Source organism: Squalius cephalus (assembly GCF_949319135.1).
Source record: "Squalius cephalus genome assembly, chromosome: 7".
NCBI classification, from domain to species: domain Eukaryota; kingdom Metazoa; phylum Chordata; class Actinopteri; order Cypriniformes; family Leuciscidae; genus Squalius; species Squalius cephalus.
In genome coordinates this window covers 19,984,811-20,004,297 of record NC_137128.1, presented here as the reverse complement: position 1 = coordinate 20,004,297, position 19,487 = coordinate 19,984,811, and the positions used below count along the sequence as shown (strand labels likewise).

The window sequence follows — 19,487 nt, the reverse complement described above, 5'->3', positions numbered from 1 at the left end:
AGTATTATTCCATTTTCTTCTTCCACTCCTGAAGTCTATGGCAGCCCATAGAACCGCTTGTGGGAAAGTTGATTAATTTGGTACACATAAAGGACAGTCACTCTAAACTGCCCAGACGGCAACATAGTGTCGGACCAGATCCGGGCCACACCTGGTACACATGGATTCCACACGGCCCAGATGAGGGTCGGACCTGGGCTGACACTATGTTGCTGTCTGGGTGTCACCAGAGCAATTTGGAGTCTCTAACTTAAACCTTATAGTGCCACCAATTGTCCAAAGTTTAACTGTTTATGCTAATAACTTTTGAATCGTAAGGGCTAGAAACAAAATTTAATGTCATTTTCCGTTAGGAAAATTTTTCCACCATTTTGAATTTTCCAAAGAACTTACTTTTCCAAAGAATAACTCCTGCTATGCTTTGATTTTCACAAAAATTTAACCAGATCATCTTCAGACCATGCCAACAAAAAAAAAATGTAATTCAAGTTGATTTGTGAAACTGTTCTCGAATAACATGTGAACGAATTCAACAAAATGCACATCAAAATGAACATGAGGCTATATCTCTGCAACCCTTTAGCGTATTCTGAGTAAAATTGGTGTGTGACTACCTGCACAGTTTCGACGCAGTGCCACCTAGTGGTCAAGAGATATGAAAAATGGCTCTTTTTGCTTACAACTTCTGAACTTCTGAAATCTGGTCTCTTTAGATTCGGTGAAGCATGCCGAGTCGAACGAAACACAATTTTTCCATATCGGCCATTTTGGGTGTCAGCCATCTTGAATTTTGTTGTAAAATGACTATAACTTAATTATTATTTCCTAAAAAAAGCTTTTTAATAGTTACACAAATATTAAATATTATATTAATATTTTCTAATAAATAACAATAAAAAACATGCCAAACTATTTTAATTCTTTTCAAGAATTACAATTGAATTTTTTTCTTCATTATGATATCAGTACAGCTGGACAGCTATTTTTAATGTATATTTTGAATTATTTTTGTAGTATTTTGAGTAGGCTTTATGTGCTCTGTTTGTGAGCTGTATTGATTTAGGAGAATGACCTGCTGTACCAGATTGTTTTGACAAGAAGAAATAGTAAGGATTTTTTTCAGCCATAAAATCTCTTCTAGAAGCTTACTATACCGCACACTATGAAAATGTCCAGGAGACTGACAGTAATTTGAATAGTTGGCTAGCTTGCATTTGACTGTAGCAGATTGTAATTCCACAAAATGGGAAAATAGCAAAACAGTTCCTGAAGTTCTTATAGGGACAGTTCACACAGAACATTTTTTTGCATTCCATTGCACTGCTTTTTATTTATTTTTTCTTTGTAAATATGCAGTAGAAGAGCATCTTGACTGTTTTTAATGCACCAGCCTCGCAGTTTGAAGTTCAACTTTTAGTTCAACTGTGTTCTTTTCCATTCCACTGCCATTCAGTTAAAAAAAAACCCAGGCAGTTCATACAAACCAAACGGCACACTACGCTTCTTTTTAAAGTCAGCATGAAAAAGAATTTGCAAGTCTTTTCTTCCATATTGTGACATATATACATGTAAAATGGCTTATCGAACAAGAAAACATGTAGGACAGGACTTGATTGTGTCCATTGGAATTGGATCGTTGTGGTTTGCTTGATAGTTACACAAAATTGAAAAAAAAAAAAAAAAAAGACTGCCGGTGTGGCAGTCTTTCGTCACGTCTCGAAAGACTGCCACATCGCCACTCACTGTTTCTTTGGCATCTTGCGAATGAGGAAATCACTTTTTAGAAGGAGTGTCCAGTTAAAAGAAGTTCAGCTTTTGACATGCAACGCAACTAATAAAAGTCAGTTTCAAAACAGTGGACCAATCAGAAGAAGCTGTGGGCGGGGCAAGCATGTCAGCATGAGTAACTCTTGGGGTGAATTTGGAATAGCAAACTACCATACTAATACATAGCCTACTTAAAGTGTCCCTATTATGCTTTTTCAAATATTACATTTAATGCAGTGTGTGATATAGCTGTCTGTGAATGTAAACGGTCTGCAAAGTTGTAAAGTCGAAAGTGCAAGATAAATAAAGTTATTGTCTACCAAAAGAAAGAATCGACTCAGAACCGCAAACTAGTCGCCAGGAATTCCAGTCTCATGGAGCAAGATTTGTTTTACAATCTTTAATGTTACATCGGTCAATCACGTTAGTGGTCAGCTAACGTATGCGCTGTTATTGATACAGTTAATACAGTTCCCACATGTGCACCGCAATAAATTTTAAATATTCACATCGGTTTGTTGATGGACATACACTTGTTAATGCTGATGGTGAGGAATTACAGTTGCAACATCTCAAAATGTACAGTACGTCAAACTGAGTAGCATATCACTGAGAAACGTCCTGCTGAAGTCGACTTTGTGATGGAGGTTCAGGTTGAATAACTAGTTCTTTATGGTGTGTACAATCGCTGAGGACTGAGGAAGCCTTCGGAGCTGAAATTTAGTCATGGTAATGGTCGCTTCATTTCCGACACGTGCTGTAAGCGGTTGACCAATCACGATAGTGCAACACTTTTTATATTTTACCATTATTTTGAAATTCAAGTGGCCCTTTCCGATTATAGAGCACTAGATGTGACGCACTGTGGTCATTATGACAAAATAACCCTCCATTTAGTAATGACAGCTTCTTTGATTTTGAAAAATCAAAACAACAAAGTTGCCCAAGACCGTTGTGTGTGTGTGTGTGTGTGTGTGTGTGTGTGTGAGTCATTGGGCTACGGCTGCTAATATCATTAGCTCTGACTTCATACTTCATACAGCTCTCCAGTGTCCTACTCTTCAAAATACAAAACCAACTATTAGCTATAACTACACCGCTGTCCATTGCCATATGGCAGTGAGATTATTTCCTGTTTTCCTGAAAAATCATTCTGTCTCCCTGTGACTTCTATTTAAGCAGAAGACTCAGGATGGGGTGACCTCAGAATTTTTAATGACAGTTGATTTTTTTTTCCAACTGGCTCAAAAGTCAGTGAGTGAGCCAAAGAAAACACAGACGACTTTATAAGAGGCTGATCCTAACAACTTCATGAACTTTTGTCATGACCTTCACAAGCTGAGGTCTAAAAATAAAAATGTGTGAGTTCTGTTGCAGTCAAAGCAGATTTCCAATAAACGTAAATCAGAAAGCTTTGGGCCTCTTCCAGTTAAACGTTAACTTGCATAAGGATGACACAGTAGAAACAACAAACCTGACCTTACCTCCATTTCTGTCCAAAACAGGGAATATGTGTCTGTCTGATAAGGTGTCCAAGTACAAATTTGTGTGTGTATCTTGGATTTATGAATCACACTTTTGTTGTTTAGGGCTTGGGTGAATGCTTGAATTTCTCTTGGGCCAGCAATCAATCTTTATCCCTAGTTTACAGTCTGTTTGGTTTATGGACTCTTTTGAAGAATGATTGATAAGGCCACATTTGCCTCCTAATTATGGGTTTACTGCAGCAGAATACACACAGATTGTACACAATGCACATGATTTACAACCTTCTCTTACATCACTGATGATTCAACATGTGGTACACATGTGCATGCAAGCATGGATAAGTGCGCATGATGTGAATATATTTGAGAACCCCCCTTTAGACAAAATCTGAATACAATTAAGAAGGAAACTGAAATAGCTAAATTATAGTAATTTCAAGACAGACTATAATGCATGTTATGATTTAGCTAGTAAAATAACCATACAAGTGAAGAATTTATTGGCATAAGTAAATAACAAATCATAAGACATGGTTCAGAATTGGGTTTATTTGATTTGATTTATTTAGGGCTATACAAATGTGCATTTATTTCCCTGGAGGCAAACGCATATACAGACAAATAATCTAAGCAGGGAAATGTTTTATATGCTAATATAGCTTCCTATATAGTTTCCTCTCAGAGACACCATTTGAAACTGATCCCATTAAAATGAGTTTGCAGAACTGAAAGCTTTTGAAAACTTTAAAGGGCACTGTCACAATTTGAGTCTGTTTGTCACGTTTTTAGTGTGTTCATGTCTGATTTGACTTTATTTCTAAATAGAGACTGCTGCGCTTAGATCCTGTTTTTAATGTTCAGTTCTGTCACCGTTGGTTGCAGCAGAGATGAAACAGGATCTAAGTGCAGCAGTCTTTATTTAGAAATAAACTCAAATCTTAACAAAACAGATTCTCAGGAACCAGATCAAGCTTCAGCCAAGATGGCCACTGTGGTGAAGAGATGAGTCCTACCGTAGGACCTCAGTAGTATGCCTGACCTAAAGCTGTTCTCACGATAACTTGTTGTAGCTAACGTGAGCTGTTATGTAGGCCTACAGCTAAATCCCACTGCTATGTACAAAATAAGATAAAAGCAGTTTGTAAAAACATTTTAAGCAAGTAGTCTAGCACTTTTCTACCATCAAGTAATATATTTATTTGTAAATGCTTTTCACAGTACACACAGCTTTACAGAAAAACAGACAACTATTGCATAGTATATGAATTATATATGTAAGCTAACTAAAAAAATCTATGGCTTTCAAAATCTATGGCTTCGGTTATAAGCTAGTATATGAAACATATACGTTAAAATACTGTAACGCAGTATGTTGTTATGGGAAGAAGGAGGCGGGAACCGGCGAACGTTCAAAGACTTTAATAAATAAATAAACACAAAATGAAGCTCTGTCATGATTCCTGTCTTGTGTTCCCCTTGTCTTGTGTGGACTTTTGTTATTTCCTATTTTGCGCCATGTTTTGTAGTCCTTTGTAGTCCTGATTGTTCCCAGGTGTGTCTTGTTTGCCAATCACCCCTTGTGTACTGTATATATACCTCAGTGTTTCTCATGGTCTTTGTTTGGTGTTGTCCTACACGGATGTTATGTGTGTTCTGTTAATTTCTGGGTATTTTAAATCTTCTGTTTGTTGCCTGGATTTACTTTTATTGTTTTAAAATTTGGATCCTCCTCTGTCATTTCTGAACTGCCTCATAACAGGCCAGTTCCCTTTCGAGGGAACTAGTGTCAGCTGTCGTGTCAACTAGTCTATTGGCGAGAGTGAGCGTCACGGGTGGGTGACGTCACGACCAGGAAAGGATTAAAGCACATCCAGTTAATTGCACTGTTGGTTCAATACTTGAGTTCCTGCATGATCGTTTTGCTTCAGGGTTATCTCCTTCCACACTGAAGGTTTATGTTGTGGCCATTGCAGTCTACCATGCCCCCCTGGGGGGTTTATTTGTCAGAAGAGATCCTGTTATAATACGTTTCCTTCGTGGCACCCTAAGGCTAAGGCCTGCAGTTCGTACCAGAGTTCCAGCTTGGGATCTGGCTCTTGCTCTAGAAGGTTTATCTGTGGCTCCATTCGAGCCTATTGATTCTGTCTCAGAAAAGTTTCTGACCCTCAAAACTGTGTTCCTTCTAGCCATTTCCTCTCTAAAAAGAGTAGGAGATCTTCAGGCCCTAACGGTATCTCCTTCGTGTCTTGTGTTTGCACCCGGGATGGTCAAAGCGTTCCTCTATCTGAAACCAGGATATGTACCAAAGTTTCCAACCAATGTACCATGGCCTATCGTACTGCAGGTGTTCTGTCCTCCTCCTTTTAAAGATCAAGACCAGGAGAAATTGAACCTCATCTGTCCAGTCAGAGCACTGGACACTTACGTCCACTTGCCCTTTGGAGAAAGTCTGATCAGCTGCTGGTATGCTTTGGGCCCCCTAAAAAAGGCCTTCCTGCATCAAAACAGACTGTTAGCAAATGGATAGTCGAGGCTATCTCTCTTGCATATGAGGTTGTGGGCCAGGCTTCACCTTTGGCCACTAGAGCCCATTCTACTAGGGGTATGGCGGCCTCCAAGGCCCTAATTTCTGGGGTGTCCCTTCAAGAAGTTTGTGATGCAGTGGGCTGGTTTTTGCCGCTCACATTTTTCAGATTTTATGACCTAGACATGGATACCCCTAGGTCTAGAGTTCTCATGCCGTGATAGTTTTAACACGACCGTATGGCGTTCGGGCATTCTCGTTCCCAAAGTGTCATAGACGCAGCGCAAGTTCCCTCGAAAGGGAACGACTGTAACCCTAGTTCCCACGAGACGCTGCGTCACTTTGCCATACTTCCTACATCCCTGTGATCGACTTGCTTCGGCTTTTTCGAAGCTAACGCCTGTCAGACCGGATGTGCTTTTATCCTTTCCTGATCGTGACGTCACTAGTTGACACATGTGCTTCAGACGCAATCACGCAGGGGCGTTCCCAAAGCGTCATTGACGCAGCGTGAGTTCCCTACTCCCTACAACTGAACTATGGTTACAGTTGAAACCTGAGACGTTTTCAGGAAACTGTGCCATTTGTGCCTTTTCCCACTCTTAGACCCAAAGTACCAGGGCTATAACTGTCAGAGACAAAATATTATGAGAGTAAGAAAAAATATTATGTGGTTATAGCCTTGCACAAAGAGTTTATTTATTTATAAATCACATTATTTCAAACCAGTACGTCAGTTTGGACTTCATATCATTTAAAAATACATGGTTTATTTAATTTACATAGTTTATATCTTCTCTAAATATATCATTGTTTTAAAGGGGGGAAGTCATAACATAAGGTTGAGCAAAAAATGCGGCATGATTTTAGGGGACAAAACTGTAGAAAAAAAAACTAAGTTGTATTATAAACAAAATCTCAATTTAAGAATTGATTTCTCCTGCTATATAACCCAATCAAACGTAGATGGTGATGAACTGAGACTTGCAAATTGTCTGATACTCTGATGAAAAAATAAATGTGTTTTGCTTTACACAGTGTAAACAGTGTTAAGTCTTTAAAAATAAAAAAAATGTATCAAGAATGACAAACTGACAAAAGCAACTGGCTGCTATTGGCAGCAAAAGGAAAGTGGACCTGCATGTTTCTTTTGTCACTGAGTTGTGGAAGTCTAGCTATGCACGTTTGTTCCCATCACTCATGCAGGACCACCTCAGATGACTGAAGTCATTCTGTTTGGTGGGTGTCACATGCAAGCCATGCATTTTCTTGAGGCTGTTTTATGTCCCACATTGCATGTTAGTCAAACTGTTAGATTGTTCCTGTAATTTTCATAGTTAGCTCCACCAAGTGACTTTACACATTATATACTGGGTATAGAGCATAGAGCCACAAGCATGCAAACCATCAAATTGTAGTCAAAAGGTGTTTTTTATGCACTGCACTTTTAAAAAGTGTACTTTGTAATAATGTCAAATTAAAAGTTTTACTTTAAAGTACATTTTAAACCATTGTTTTAATAATCTTTTGTCATGCTTTAAAGTACACTTATTTTGATGTGTTGACTAACATACTAAGTGTGTGTTAAGTGTAAAGTGCTTGATTAAAATGTTACTGTAGTGTGATATTTGATATGATATTAAAGTTAATATACTTTAAATGTTCTAAATTGCAACTACAACACATGTGTAATTACAAATCTATTACAATACATAACATAGGCTACCAGCTTCAGTAAAATTACATTAAAGTATATTTTAGTTTACCATAAATGCATGTCAGTACACTTTGACCATATTTCAAAGACAATAAAAGTAATTATGAAATTACACATATACTTAAGTCCTATAACTGGGTCAAAATCCACTAATGCATGTAATATATCTTTAAATTATAATACATTTTATTTAATTGTAACTAACATGCAATCAAGTGTCTGAAAACGTTACATTCAGTTTGAACACAAGTATATTCATTTAAAGTATGTTGTTTCTATAATAAGTACTCTTTTTATATGTATGCTATACTTCACATGGGAAACTAAAAGGGAAAAAAAAGGACATTCCTTTTCAGCTTTTTAATCAGTTGTAAAATTAGTCAGCCTTGTTTTGTATGATCAATAAGCACCGCCTGGTTGATGCTGATGTTGAGAATCTACAATGATACTATTAAAAAGAAGACCAGAGGAGAAAGGAGATACATAAAGAATGAATGGCATGTCCTGAGGGAGCCTCAAACACTCTGTGCCCTGTACTCATAAAAAAGCCCTGAACTATTTTCATGATTATAATGGATGGTGAGCACTAAGTTACAGTGGATTGAATTACACTTAAAGTGTGTGGGTGGGCATGTGTGTGTGTGCTCTGAGATTCTGACAGGTTACTTTGGGGTCCTCTTTCACCCAGTTTCATGTGGGAATAGTTTTGTGAGGGCCCCAGTCCTCTTCAAGTAATCTCGGGCCCCCTGCCATCACATGAATCCTGTTTTGAGAAACATCCCTCAGTTGCAGTTATGCACAAAGCCCCGCCCACCTCTCAGTTGTTCAGCCCGCCCTCTTTCTTTCATTGGAGGAATGATGTCGATTGCCTCCCACCCACTGGCTCTGATTGGACGGGGCGGAGCCATGAAAGGCCCGAGTGCCTACATCCCACCTCCTGTTCCACACACAATAACACTGCTTATGTTTTGCAAGAATTTTACATTGGCATTGCTTGAATGTCTTTGGTCTGCCTTCCCCTCTGAAGCCTCTCAGATGAAGGAGAAAAGTGAAGAGGTGAACAGGCTACATTTCAGCACGGAGAAGACACAATGCCAAACCTGTGATATTTAAGGTAAGATACAGCCCTAAAATAAAGATTTAATTCTGTCTCATTGTATAAATAAAGAACTCAGAGAAGTAAATTCGGTCACACTTCAGATTAGGGTCCAATACTATTAACTATTACTTGTGCCTCAAACTCCTAATGACTGATTATTAATAGTTAGTAAGGCAGTTGTTAAGTTTAAGTATTGGGTAGGATTAATATCCAGAATAAAGCATTAATATTTACTTCATAAGTATTAATAAACAGCCAATATCCTAGTAAAATGCATGCTAATAAGAAACTAGTTAATAATAAGAATTGGACCCTAAACTAAAGTGTTACCGTAGAGTCAAAGAGTTTGAGCAAAAGTTTATTTCATTTAACTCTGGATGTCCACTAATTTATTTTTATTTTTTTACTCTATTAGAATATTGCAAAAAAGAAAGAAAAAGTTTTTAGTGTATTTTGGGTGTGTCGTTTTGACTTCACAAGATAGCCTACATGTAATTTGTTCATTTTGCACAAACAAATTCTCAGGAAGTCCAAATCTCAAAGTGATTGTTTCGCTAAAACAATAGAGAGACGTCCTGGATTGCTTAGTTTGTGTGACAGGAGGTGTCAGAAGGTGACTTGAAAAGACTCTTTTTGAATTTTTCTCAGACGCTTCGTGCTGAATGTTTCACGTGTGTTTGATTATACAGTGAGTCTGAATTTACTTTGCTGCACACACGTCTTCTCGTGTAACTGGTGTGCGTGCGCATATTGCTGTTGGCAAAGAGCCAAGATTGTCGACATGGTCCAAATACTGTGGACATGGAAAAAAATTGGGAATAAAGATGGAACAGACAGACAGATAGATAGATAGATAGATAGATAGATAGATAGATAGATAGATAGATAGATAGATAGATAGATAGATAGATAGATAGATAGATAGATAGAGTGTGTATTTTTTTCACAGTAGTCATTCTCCAGTAGCAGAGACTCTTCAACACACCCTCTCTCCATAAAGTGAAAGGGTGATGGGGGTCAGAGAGCAGGAGAACCGATCTATGGCTTCAGTCCTCCAGCCAACTCCAAACAGAGGAGAAAGAATGAGGATCTGAGCCAAGGAAACCACACCACTTACAGGGCCAAACAGGAAGAGTGAAACGTCTGTCTATTGTGTGTGTTATAAATGTGAGTGAGTGAGAAAGTGTGCAGGACCAGCAGTCTGTTTTATGTAAAAGTGAATCAGGCCCACTTGAGTTGTTAAAGGAGCATGTCAAAACACAGCTAGCATAACATATACTATTCAGAAAAGAAACAGAGAACAGGTAGTGTCATCTGACACCTTTTTAGTGAGAAGAGAAAAGCCACACAGTCATTTATAATTTATGGATTGTGCAGCAAAGTTTCCTTGTATATGAAGTAAAAACTTCAAGTTTTAGCCGACTAGTTTGAAACTCTTTGGAGGAAATGTTTGTTCCTCTAAAGTTTCCAGTTTGGTCTTTTTTTTCTTTCTTTCCATCCTCCAAGCCTGACCTAAAACCTGAAATTGTCCATTCCTTTCAGAGGACACTGTGTTTCAAATTTTGTTCTTACAGCGGTAGCAGTTTTTAGTTTGTCATGAGTTTCAATCCAATTTGTGGTGTAAGAAAGAATGCTGTGGAGAGAAATGCATTTAATGAGAGGAGGGATATTTTTTTCCCTGAGTGCGGCAAAAAAGGAAAGTGAACAATAATCATTACTGTGAAATGGAGTGTGCCGTACTCAGTGAACACAGACTACATTGTGAAAGTGACCAAGTAAATCCCAAATCTATAACAGTAGCTGAATTAAGATTCTGCATGAAAGCTGGTTGTATGCTAGAAACAATTACCAGCACTCATAATGATTTAGTATTTATATTACAGTTTTTTGTAATAGTGGTGCGAATAAAGTTTCAGGCCATAAATATACTCTACTACACAAATACTCAAGGGGGCATTAACATCAAATTCTGTGTCTTTACACATCCAGTGTCCAGTGATTTGCATTTGTATGGAAATCTGAATAATACATTTGTTGAGACAGAGAGTGAGACAGAAAGATATCATATGGTACAACATTTAAATAAGCATATCAAGTAGTAGAAAATGTGTAAGTTTTGCGATCACACTTTGCTCATTTAATTCATAAAGTTTACAATCATTCACTTCACACACTCATGTTTGCATAGTGATTTTAGAGGTTTATGTATAATCTCATCCTATGCTATACTCCTAGCTAACCTGTTATCCAGCAAACATAAGGATTGAATGGGTCTGCTGAATATTTCTCCTTTTATTCTGTAGAATTTGTTTGTTTTGAAGATATGATTGTGCCTTTCTGAATAAGGTATTCGGCATCAGGCACATCCCTATAGAGGTGATGCTGGGGTCATGACACTGTATGTGTGTCTTAAGTAAATGTGCACGTACTTGTTTATGTTAAAATGTGTGTCCATTCTTGTTTATAGTGGCCCACTGTCTGTCCTGCAGAGTTGACCTCAAATACAACTGTCTGGAAGTTTTTAGTGATACCGAAGACCTTGATTTACTGGTTCAGGTGTGTTTAATTAGGGCTAGAGATAAACTCTGCTGGAAGGTGGCCCTCCAGGAGCAGGATTGAACACCCCCGGCTATTTATGGATTTTCAGGATACAGGAAACATTTGTCAGGAAACTTTCTATGAGTGTGTTTCAGGCAAGAATCCTGCAGCCCCATTTTCCTGTCAGCAGAAGACAGTCTCAGCAATGCATTTTTCTGTCTGACAGTGCCCATATACCTTGCTTGTTATATCAGTTCTTTCAGATCAGTTTGCCTTAGCGGGAACTGAGGCATCTCATAACCAAAAAAAGATCAGCCCATATTTCTGTGCTTGTCTGGCTTATCTCTATCGATAGATAAGAATGGTGGGACAGACAGGTATGAAGGAAGGATGGCTGCAATTTTTGATAAGATGTATTTCTTCAACACGTGTGAGCTATGCCAAGGAGTGCATCTGTGGTTGTCTGTGTGTATGTGAGCCAGTGGAAGTGTTTGGTCTCAGCTGTTTGTGTGTTTACTGCATAGCTCACATTGTTTAGGCTGTGGCTGCTTCTGTGGTGCCTTGAAAGTGCTGCGTGGTCAAAGAGAGAGATGAGGAGAGAGACAAACAAGAAAGAGACTGGCTCTGTAAATCTGCTGAATACTAATGCACAACCTACTCTCACCTCAACTTGTGTTCCCAACATTCAGAAGTGCTTGATTCTGTTAAATTAAACACATCAAATGTAACAGAAATGTATATTTGTCCTCAGGAGGTAAGAGACACAAACCAAAAGCCACATGAAGCAGAAGACAGACTTATGCTAAGAACAATGGATACCCAAAAAGGTATGAATCACCCAGTTTTTGTTAAGTCATGACATTTCCAGTGATCTGAATAAATTTGGAGCAATTTGGATACTGTGCATCACTTCTACAACACACCTTTGTGTTTTTCTTTTAGCGAATGGCATCTCTCCAAAAGAGAATGGGAGCCAAAGAAGACCACCCTCCTATTCTGTAGAGACGCCCTATGGATTCCATCTGGACCTGGACTTCCTTAAATATGTGGATGACATTGAGAAGGGCAACACCATTAGGAGGGTGCCTATGCAGCGAAGGCAAAGAGGGCGAAATAATGGTGCCCTGTCACGTAACTTAAGCCTTCCGGGTTATGGGTGCAGAGCTACAGAGTGGAGCTCCATCAGTACTTTATGGCCCAAAACCAAACTAGGAGACTCTCAACAACATTTTGAGTTTCGATCTAGTGACAGTGTGTCTGCTGGCTATGCCAGGAGGAGAGAGCCCATCTACAAGTCCTTCACATCTGCAGAGATGGATGCTGATATTCAGGCTTTTGATGAGCAGCCTTTAGGACATTATGTCAGGCCAAATCTCTTGAGAGCCTCCAGTTTACCCTTGACTGTTTTACTGAGAAAACAGTCTGAGTCAACCGATGGTCCAACTAGCCCCAGCAGCCCCAAGGAATATCTAATGCGGGAAAATGGTTCCTCTGAAGATGTATTCCATACATCCGACAGCAGGATGGGTAGGGCAAATGGCACCCTCCAGCGGCTCACTGCAGCACTTGAACGAGTTGGGGAATTGGAAGAGGAGATCAGAGTCATTCCTGAGCTCAAAGCTCAGATATGTATTTTGCAGGAGGAGCGAGAGAGGCTTTTAGTCCAGTCACATTCCCAAAACAAAACCACTGGGCCACTGAATGTTCCTGCTGCTTCTCTACACATAAATAACTGGGGCAGTCCCTCGTCTGCCAGAGAAAATCAAGACAAAGCAAGCGATGACTGGATGAATCGAGAATATGACCGGATTGAGGAAAATGTCAAGGCTTCTTCTGAACAAGTTGATGCAGTTGCAATGCCTTCAACTAGAATTCTTCCAGAGATAGAAAGATATAAGACAGTCTCACGAGAAAGGGATATCTTAGATAATGGAGACAAAACCAAGTCTCTCACTGAAACTCTCCAGAGGAAAGTTGTTTTGTTGGAACAGAAACTTCATGAACTTGAGGTAGAGCTGGATAAGACAAGAACTCTGCTGAAGCAGCAAGTAGAGGAGAGTCATCTCAAGGATGAGAAGATTAAGCAGTTGACTATACAGCCTTTAATGGGGCACACACTGGCCAGGGAGATTTCATCTGAGATCTTCTTAGCAAGTAAACACAATCTTGAACCTGTGGTAGAATTGCAGGAACCACTAATAAGTGAGCAAGAGATGCCAACAGAGGAGGGAATCCCGCCTCAAGTTCTGGATCAACCTCCAGTATCACATGCAGACATGGAGCACCATGTGAAAAGATTGCAAGAGCTCCTTCAGGAGCAGTGGGAATGCCTTTGCAAAGGCGACTCATCAGGACAAATGTCTTTCGATCATTTGCCGCCAAGGGTCTGCACCATTCAAGAGCAGTTAGCAACTTTAGTCACCCTTCTATCCCTCTATGTGTTTCCTGCTGGGGATGTTTCTCAACCAGGTATGACTCTACACTTAGTCGTACCTCTAAGGATATAACAGCTTGTCACTGGGGCATTGCCCTCAAAAGGTAATAATATGCAACCTTTAGGGGTTGATAAGTTAAAAATGTTGATTTGTAGAGGGTACTGTCCTAGTGATAAGCTTCTCTACGTGCTCTTTTTTCTGACCATGTATAATAAAAAATATTCTTGCCAATATATGACATTTCTTAAAAATGTGTATAATGCATTTTTGTCTTTTGTGGCCTTTCTGTGAATTGCAAGACTATAAAATGAAGGAAATTCTTCCAGTTGTGAAAGAGAACCCCAAGACAGAACATTTGTGTAAAGTCAGCACAAGAGAAAGGTAAATACATATCCCCACATTGTGCACTTTTTTTTACAGACTAATTCACTAAAACAGTAACTGCAGAATACTAATGCTCTTTGACCTTCAACTTTCTGAAGTGGGAGTGTGGAGACAGAGGGAGTAAGTAATGCTATCAAACTACAAGAGCATACAGAAGTGGATTCTGACCTCAACAAGAATACGACACAGGAGGAAGGCAAACTATGGACCACATGGACAATGGACTCCAGTGTGCAGACACTTAAAAGTAAAAATACAGAATTCAAACCTACAGAAGATGTTGTATATGTAGAGACCACAAAAGAAGACGATCTGCACAAGCAAATAAGTCATGGAAGAGCTCTAGAGGATCAGATAGAGGAAGAGAGGAAGGATTCCGATTGTTTGAGAGTGGATTCGGATCAGAAATCCCTGGCAATTAAGACAAACAGGTGAGCGCAACTGAATTCATCTTTAGATGTTACAACAATATCTTTCAGTAGCTTTCTTATACATTTTAAACACAAATGGAAAACAACTTGTTTTGTTTTCTAGGGAAGCTGTTAATAAAGATTTCATAGAGGCATGTTGTTTCCTTAAAGACCATATGGATAAAGTGTCAGAACCTGATGACGAAACGGTAATATTCAAACTAACTAGTTTATATTTAATATTCCCAACTTGCACATTAATGACCTATTTTCAGCAGTGGTGTGTAATAACTTAAAGCTAGTAACCGAATGTTTGTTGGTCCAATCCCTGCAGGGAATGAGACATGAATCATCAAACCCTTTTCAGGCCTGTAGATCGTTTGCTTTGATCCGAAACAGGGATTCAAATTGTAACAGTGCTGCAATTTCTTCTTGGTTCTGTTCTCTTTCACAAGGCAATATTTCTAAATGGACCAAAATTTGTTAATAAACGTCTTGTGCGAGTAAACTATCCTCTCATTAGTCAAAGTGCATCTTTGTGCACATCTGTGTGCATTCCGCTCATCATCCATCAGCTTCGTCATTGTGCTGAACTGTTCCATTGAGCGATTAAAGCCCATCTCTTGAGACTCTTGCTAAACACCTTGTAAACTTTGTTATTTTTATATGTTTTGGACAGTTGTTCTAAAATATGTTAATGCGACCAAATTTCAATCAGGCATTTCACTTCATCTTTGCTATAAGTTTACCCACAATTCATTTTGAGAGGCATTATAGCAAAACAAACTATTGCTTTTCATTCATACTGTACATTGTGATTCTGTACATTCATTGGTATGTTGGGTGGGATTGCTTCCTCACTACAAGCCAAACGCTCCAGAGTTTGTTTTCAAGTGGGTCGAGACCACCTTTGTTTAGGCGTTCTTTTTGGTGTGGGTCCGAGCGCGATTGCTTTGTTCATACATGCCTAAATCAATCGAACTAAGGAGGGAAACATACCAGGTTCCGAAACAAACACTCCAAACGAGCCAGGTGTGAAAACTTAAATGAATATTTACTTCCTTTGCTAACATTGACTCTGCCAGTTAGACTGCTAGTTAAAATCTTTTAATCCTCTCAGTCCCATATGTTTGAAAAGGATTCTGTTGTTTTGTTTGTTGCTATTGTAGTATCCCTCTTTTGAGTGCTAACTTCAGTACTGGTCTTCTTCTTTGCTGATTTGCAGAGCAAGGCTCTCACTGTTGTGTTCCAGCAATGGTTTCATGTCTCTGCTGAAGAGGGGGCATGTCCCGATATTGTTGCTTTGTATCTCAGTGAGGTTAATTCACGAACACCTACAGTCCTTCAGTTCTTGGTCAACATGTTGGATGACAATGGGAACACCGCCCTGCATTATAGCGTGTCTAATTGTAACTTCAGCATCGTAAAGGTCCTTTTAGACACAGGTAAGTGGTAATATGTTCACTGTTTTTTTGTCTCCTTTTTTAACTACTTGGAAATCAATGTTTTAAAACAAGTGTTCCGTTGTGGTGTAGAAAATTACATTATAGAATCACTTACTTAAAGCTAATGAAAGCAAAATATACTTCAGTGGGAAGGGTCACATTCACTGTTTTCACAGTGATCAGCAAAAATCTAAAAGCCAACTGGCATTTTGTCGAGGAAACTAGAATAATGCTCATTTCCAGATTGGCTTTACCATAGATATATATACATAGATTCCTCATTTGTCACATTCGAGAGCAAATTGACTGAACGTCGGCAACCGTAGTTAGATGCATGTATGAATATCTATATATGAAATAGACGCAGCAGATGATTTGGATAAACTAACACAATACAAGACGAAGGTATCAGCTAACATGGCATTAAAAAGTTACCATAGAAAAAGCAAAAACATTAAAAAGTACCATAGTAAAAACATTGTAATATTGAGTTAATACATATAAAAACACAAACCAACACATTCTCACCTGTGAAAGGTTATCCCATTTCTTTGAGAGTTTCACAACCAGAAGCTGCGCAATGTTGTGGCATCATTGATTCTTACTGTGAGTAACGACATGCTGACCGTTCCAAGATGGCGGGCAAGCCGACGTGTCTGGAGCAGTCAAATGTGGCATCTATGTATACATATATGGGCTTTATTTCATCTTGGACAATGGATTATAGTGCGTTCTGTCTTTTTATGCTCCGCATATAGCAACATGCTAACGTCAAACTCAATAAATCAAGTGTCGGTTTAGTCTCTTTAGTGCTTCTTGTGAGTAGTGCTATATTTATGGTGTGGTGCACATGTTCCGAATGAGTCACTTGTGGAGTCCCATTTAATTGCCTTAGAAATGCGGTAGACAGGAAGGCAGCTCACTAGCGCAGCAGAGCTACTCTGTCCATACACAACTTTGTTTGAAAATTCACCTTGAGGTTGTCCACTTTCCAGCATTATTTTTTGGTTTCACTTTATTTTGATGGTCCTTTTAACACATTCTGTTGACTATAAGTACCTTGCACCTACAGTACAACTCTCATTAGAGTGTCAGTAGAGTATTAGTTGACTGGTAGGGTTAGAATAAGCTGAAATGTAGTTTCAAAGTTACTTATAGTCAGTAGAATGTCTGTTGGAGGATCATCACAATAAAGTGTTAGCAGATGTTAAGCAGACAGTCTACTAATACCCTAATGAGAATTAGTTGACATGTAGTTGCAAAGTTACTTATAGTCAACAGAATGTATTAAAGGGACCATCAAAATAAAGTTTTAGCAATGCAAATTGAAAAAGGGTTCGATTTAAACTTTACAGTAGCCTACAGTACAAAAAGTGTCAATATTTATAAAGAGTATAAACCCTAACCTAATCTAATAGACACTTACTGTGCTTGCTTAAACTTAGGTGTATGTGAAGTGGACCTGAGAAACAAGTCTGGCTACACCGCTATCATGCTGGCCTCCTTGACAGCTGTAGAAACACCAGGAGACATGAAAGTGGTCCAGCAGCTGATGGAGCTTGGTGACGTCAACGCCTGTGTTGGCCAGGTGATGGTGTTACCAGCCAGATGGCACAATGTGCATTTTATATCAAATTATTTGTTTGAGAAATGTTTGCATAAGATTTGGCATTTTCTGTAATGTTTCAAAAGACGGATGTGTTTGCTTCTGTTCTAAATAAATGTCTTTAGGTCGGACAAACAGCCCTCCACTTGGCAGTAAGACACGGACGTGTCCCAATGGTGCGTCTCCTGCTCGAACAGGGAGCGGATCCTAATGCCCAGGATCACGCAGGAACCACTCCACTGATCAGCGCCTGTGATCGGGGAAACGTCAACATTGTGCGCGTTTTGGTGGAGGAAGCAAACTGCAATGTCAATTTAAAAGACAAGGTAGGCTAATTTCTCTAGCACGCTAGCCCAAACTTTAACAGAAAATTAAAAACACCAAACTAGACGTTCATCTAACAGTTGTCTTGAGAAGGAATTGTTAATTCATAGTCATAATATCTTTCTTGTCATATGCAGGCATACAAGGAAATGCTTATATTATTGCTATAATAATTCTTTCATGCAAATGAATAGCTTTATACAATTGTTTAATTTACGGCTAAAAGTTTTTCTAATGATATTTATTAGCCACAATAGGTGCTTATTCCATTTTTAATGTCAGGCTTTATATATTTGTCATATTTACACATACATTAGATCTTTACATTGTCAAATTACTTTTGAAGTCATTTTAGAATGCAAAAATAATGTTGCTTCCCCCAGTAATATACAGAAGTGAGCAAATTTTTCATAAAAAACGAGTTTATGCACTGTAACAAAAATACAAGCTGCACTTTATTGCTTTTAAACCCTCCATAAATGCTTGACTTCCAATGTAAGGGCATTACAAACACGGTTCAGTCAATATGATTGGCTGTGGAATCATCATCTGTGGCACAGAGCTGTCCCTAAATTTCATAAAAATGCTGCTTTTGTCTGTCTTTAATATTTTGGTGAAAAGGAAAACAATGAAACTTTGTTGGAGGAAGATATCAGCTCTTTCGAGTATGTTCAGTGTGGGTTGGCAGAGCCGTTTCTGCTAGGCAGCTGAACTGTAAAAAACTGCGCCACCTACTGGACACAAACCTGCCTGGACTCCAGAAACGGTCATTTTATGTTAACATGATGTCAGCCTCACTCTTCAAAACAGCAACAGAAAGTATATGTGAAAGACAGCTCAGGAATAAGGTGTCGGTCTAATCGCTTTCTGTGTTAGCTCGCCTCTATATCAGAGAATGAGAAAGAAAAAGAAAGCAAGATAATGTAAATGCATGTAAGACTAAATTAAATATGTAAAGTCCACAGCTGAAACTAGCATGTTGGTCAAGTCACATGTGTGTCACATCAACACAACTTAAGATCTGCTCTGAGAACTAATAAATCCTCTAAAACAGAGCAGGTGCTGTAAAGACTTAATGCGATTTTTCAGGCAGAAGTTTCCTGTATAATGTCCACCTGTTCAATTCGCCCATATGACATTCAGGGAATGATGAATAATTACCACACACACACACACACACACACACACACACACACACACACGTAAGGGGGGGGGGGGGGTGATTTCAACCGCATTTACCAGTGATGTCAATTGGTAACATCAGTAGCAAATGTGGTTCAAATCATTTTTTGATAAAGACTAACGATATCCGTATGCTGTTTAGATCTGAGTAAATCTCATGCATTGTCATCTATCATATTCATACATCTGTGTTTTGTCTCTAGGCTGGTCGCAGTGCGTTATCTCTGGCAACACAAGCCTCTCATACAGAGATAGCAGACCTTCTGAAAGCCCGCACAGAAACCAAGAGCTCAGACAAATGCAAGGTGTCTTAGCGTGGATCTCGCAGTCATGTACAGCTACTGCTAATAAAGATCAATAAAATGTCAATATTATAATTTATAACATTAATAGTAGTTTGCTAATGTAAAGCTTGTCAATGTAAATATAACAGTCTCAAAACTGACAGTAAAATTTAAAGACATTTATACCACTCTGATCAGAAAAATGTTTTGTAATTAACCCAGTTTCATTTTTAAGTCATTTTATGTCAATGAACTAAACTATTCAATAAAACATGTCAAATCTTT

The 19,487-nt window shown here is 38.7% G+C and overlaps 1 protein-coding gene across 1 annotated transcript; it reads left to right on the top strand.

Moving 5' to 3' along the window:
• Window positions 1-8,434: 8,434 nt before the first annotated feature.
• On the top strand, window positions 8,435-19,487 carry LOC307161300 (KN motif and ankyrin repeat domain-containing protein 4-like). Its single transcript, XM_079875927.1, has 10 exons — window positions 8,435-8,609; window positions 11,884-11,959; window positions 12,075-13,601; window positions 13,867-13,948; window positions 14,050-14,382; window positions 14,486-14,570; window positions 15,587-15,806; window positions 17,252-17,394; window positions 17,538-17,738; window positions 19,122-19,487. The coding sequence occupies exons 2-10, from the start codon at window positions 11,932-11,934 to the stop codon at window positions 19,230-19,232; spliced, it is 2,730 nt and encodes a 909-aa protein (XP_079732053.1). The 5' UTR covers window positions 8,435-8,609; window positions 11,884-11,931; the 3' UTR covers window positions 19,233-19,487.

Excerpts from the sequence above, each read along its gene's own strand:
- LOC307161300 (XM_079875927.1), top strand. The coding sequence starts at position 11,932 with ATGCTAAGAACAATGGATACCCAAAAAG. Across the intron at positions 13,602-13,866 it reads TGGGGATGTTTCTCAACCAG|ACTATAAAATGAAGGAAATT; the intron begins GTATGACTCTAC and ends GTGAATTGCAAG. Across the intron at positions 13,949-14,049 it reads AAAGTCAGCACAAGAGAAAG|TGGGAGTGTGGAGACAGAGG; the intron begins GTAAATACATAT and ends AACTTTCTGAAG.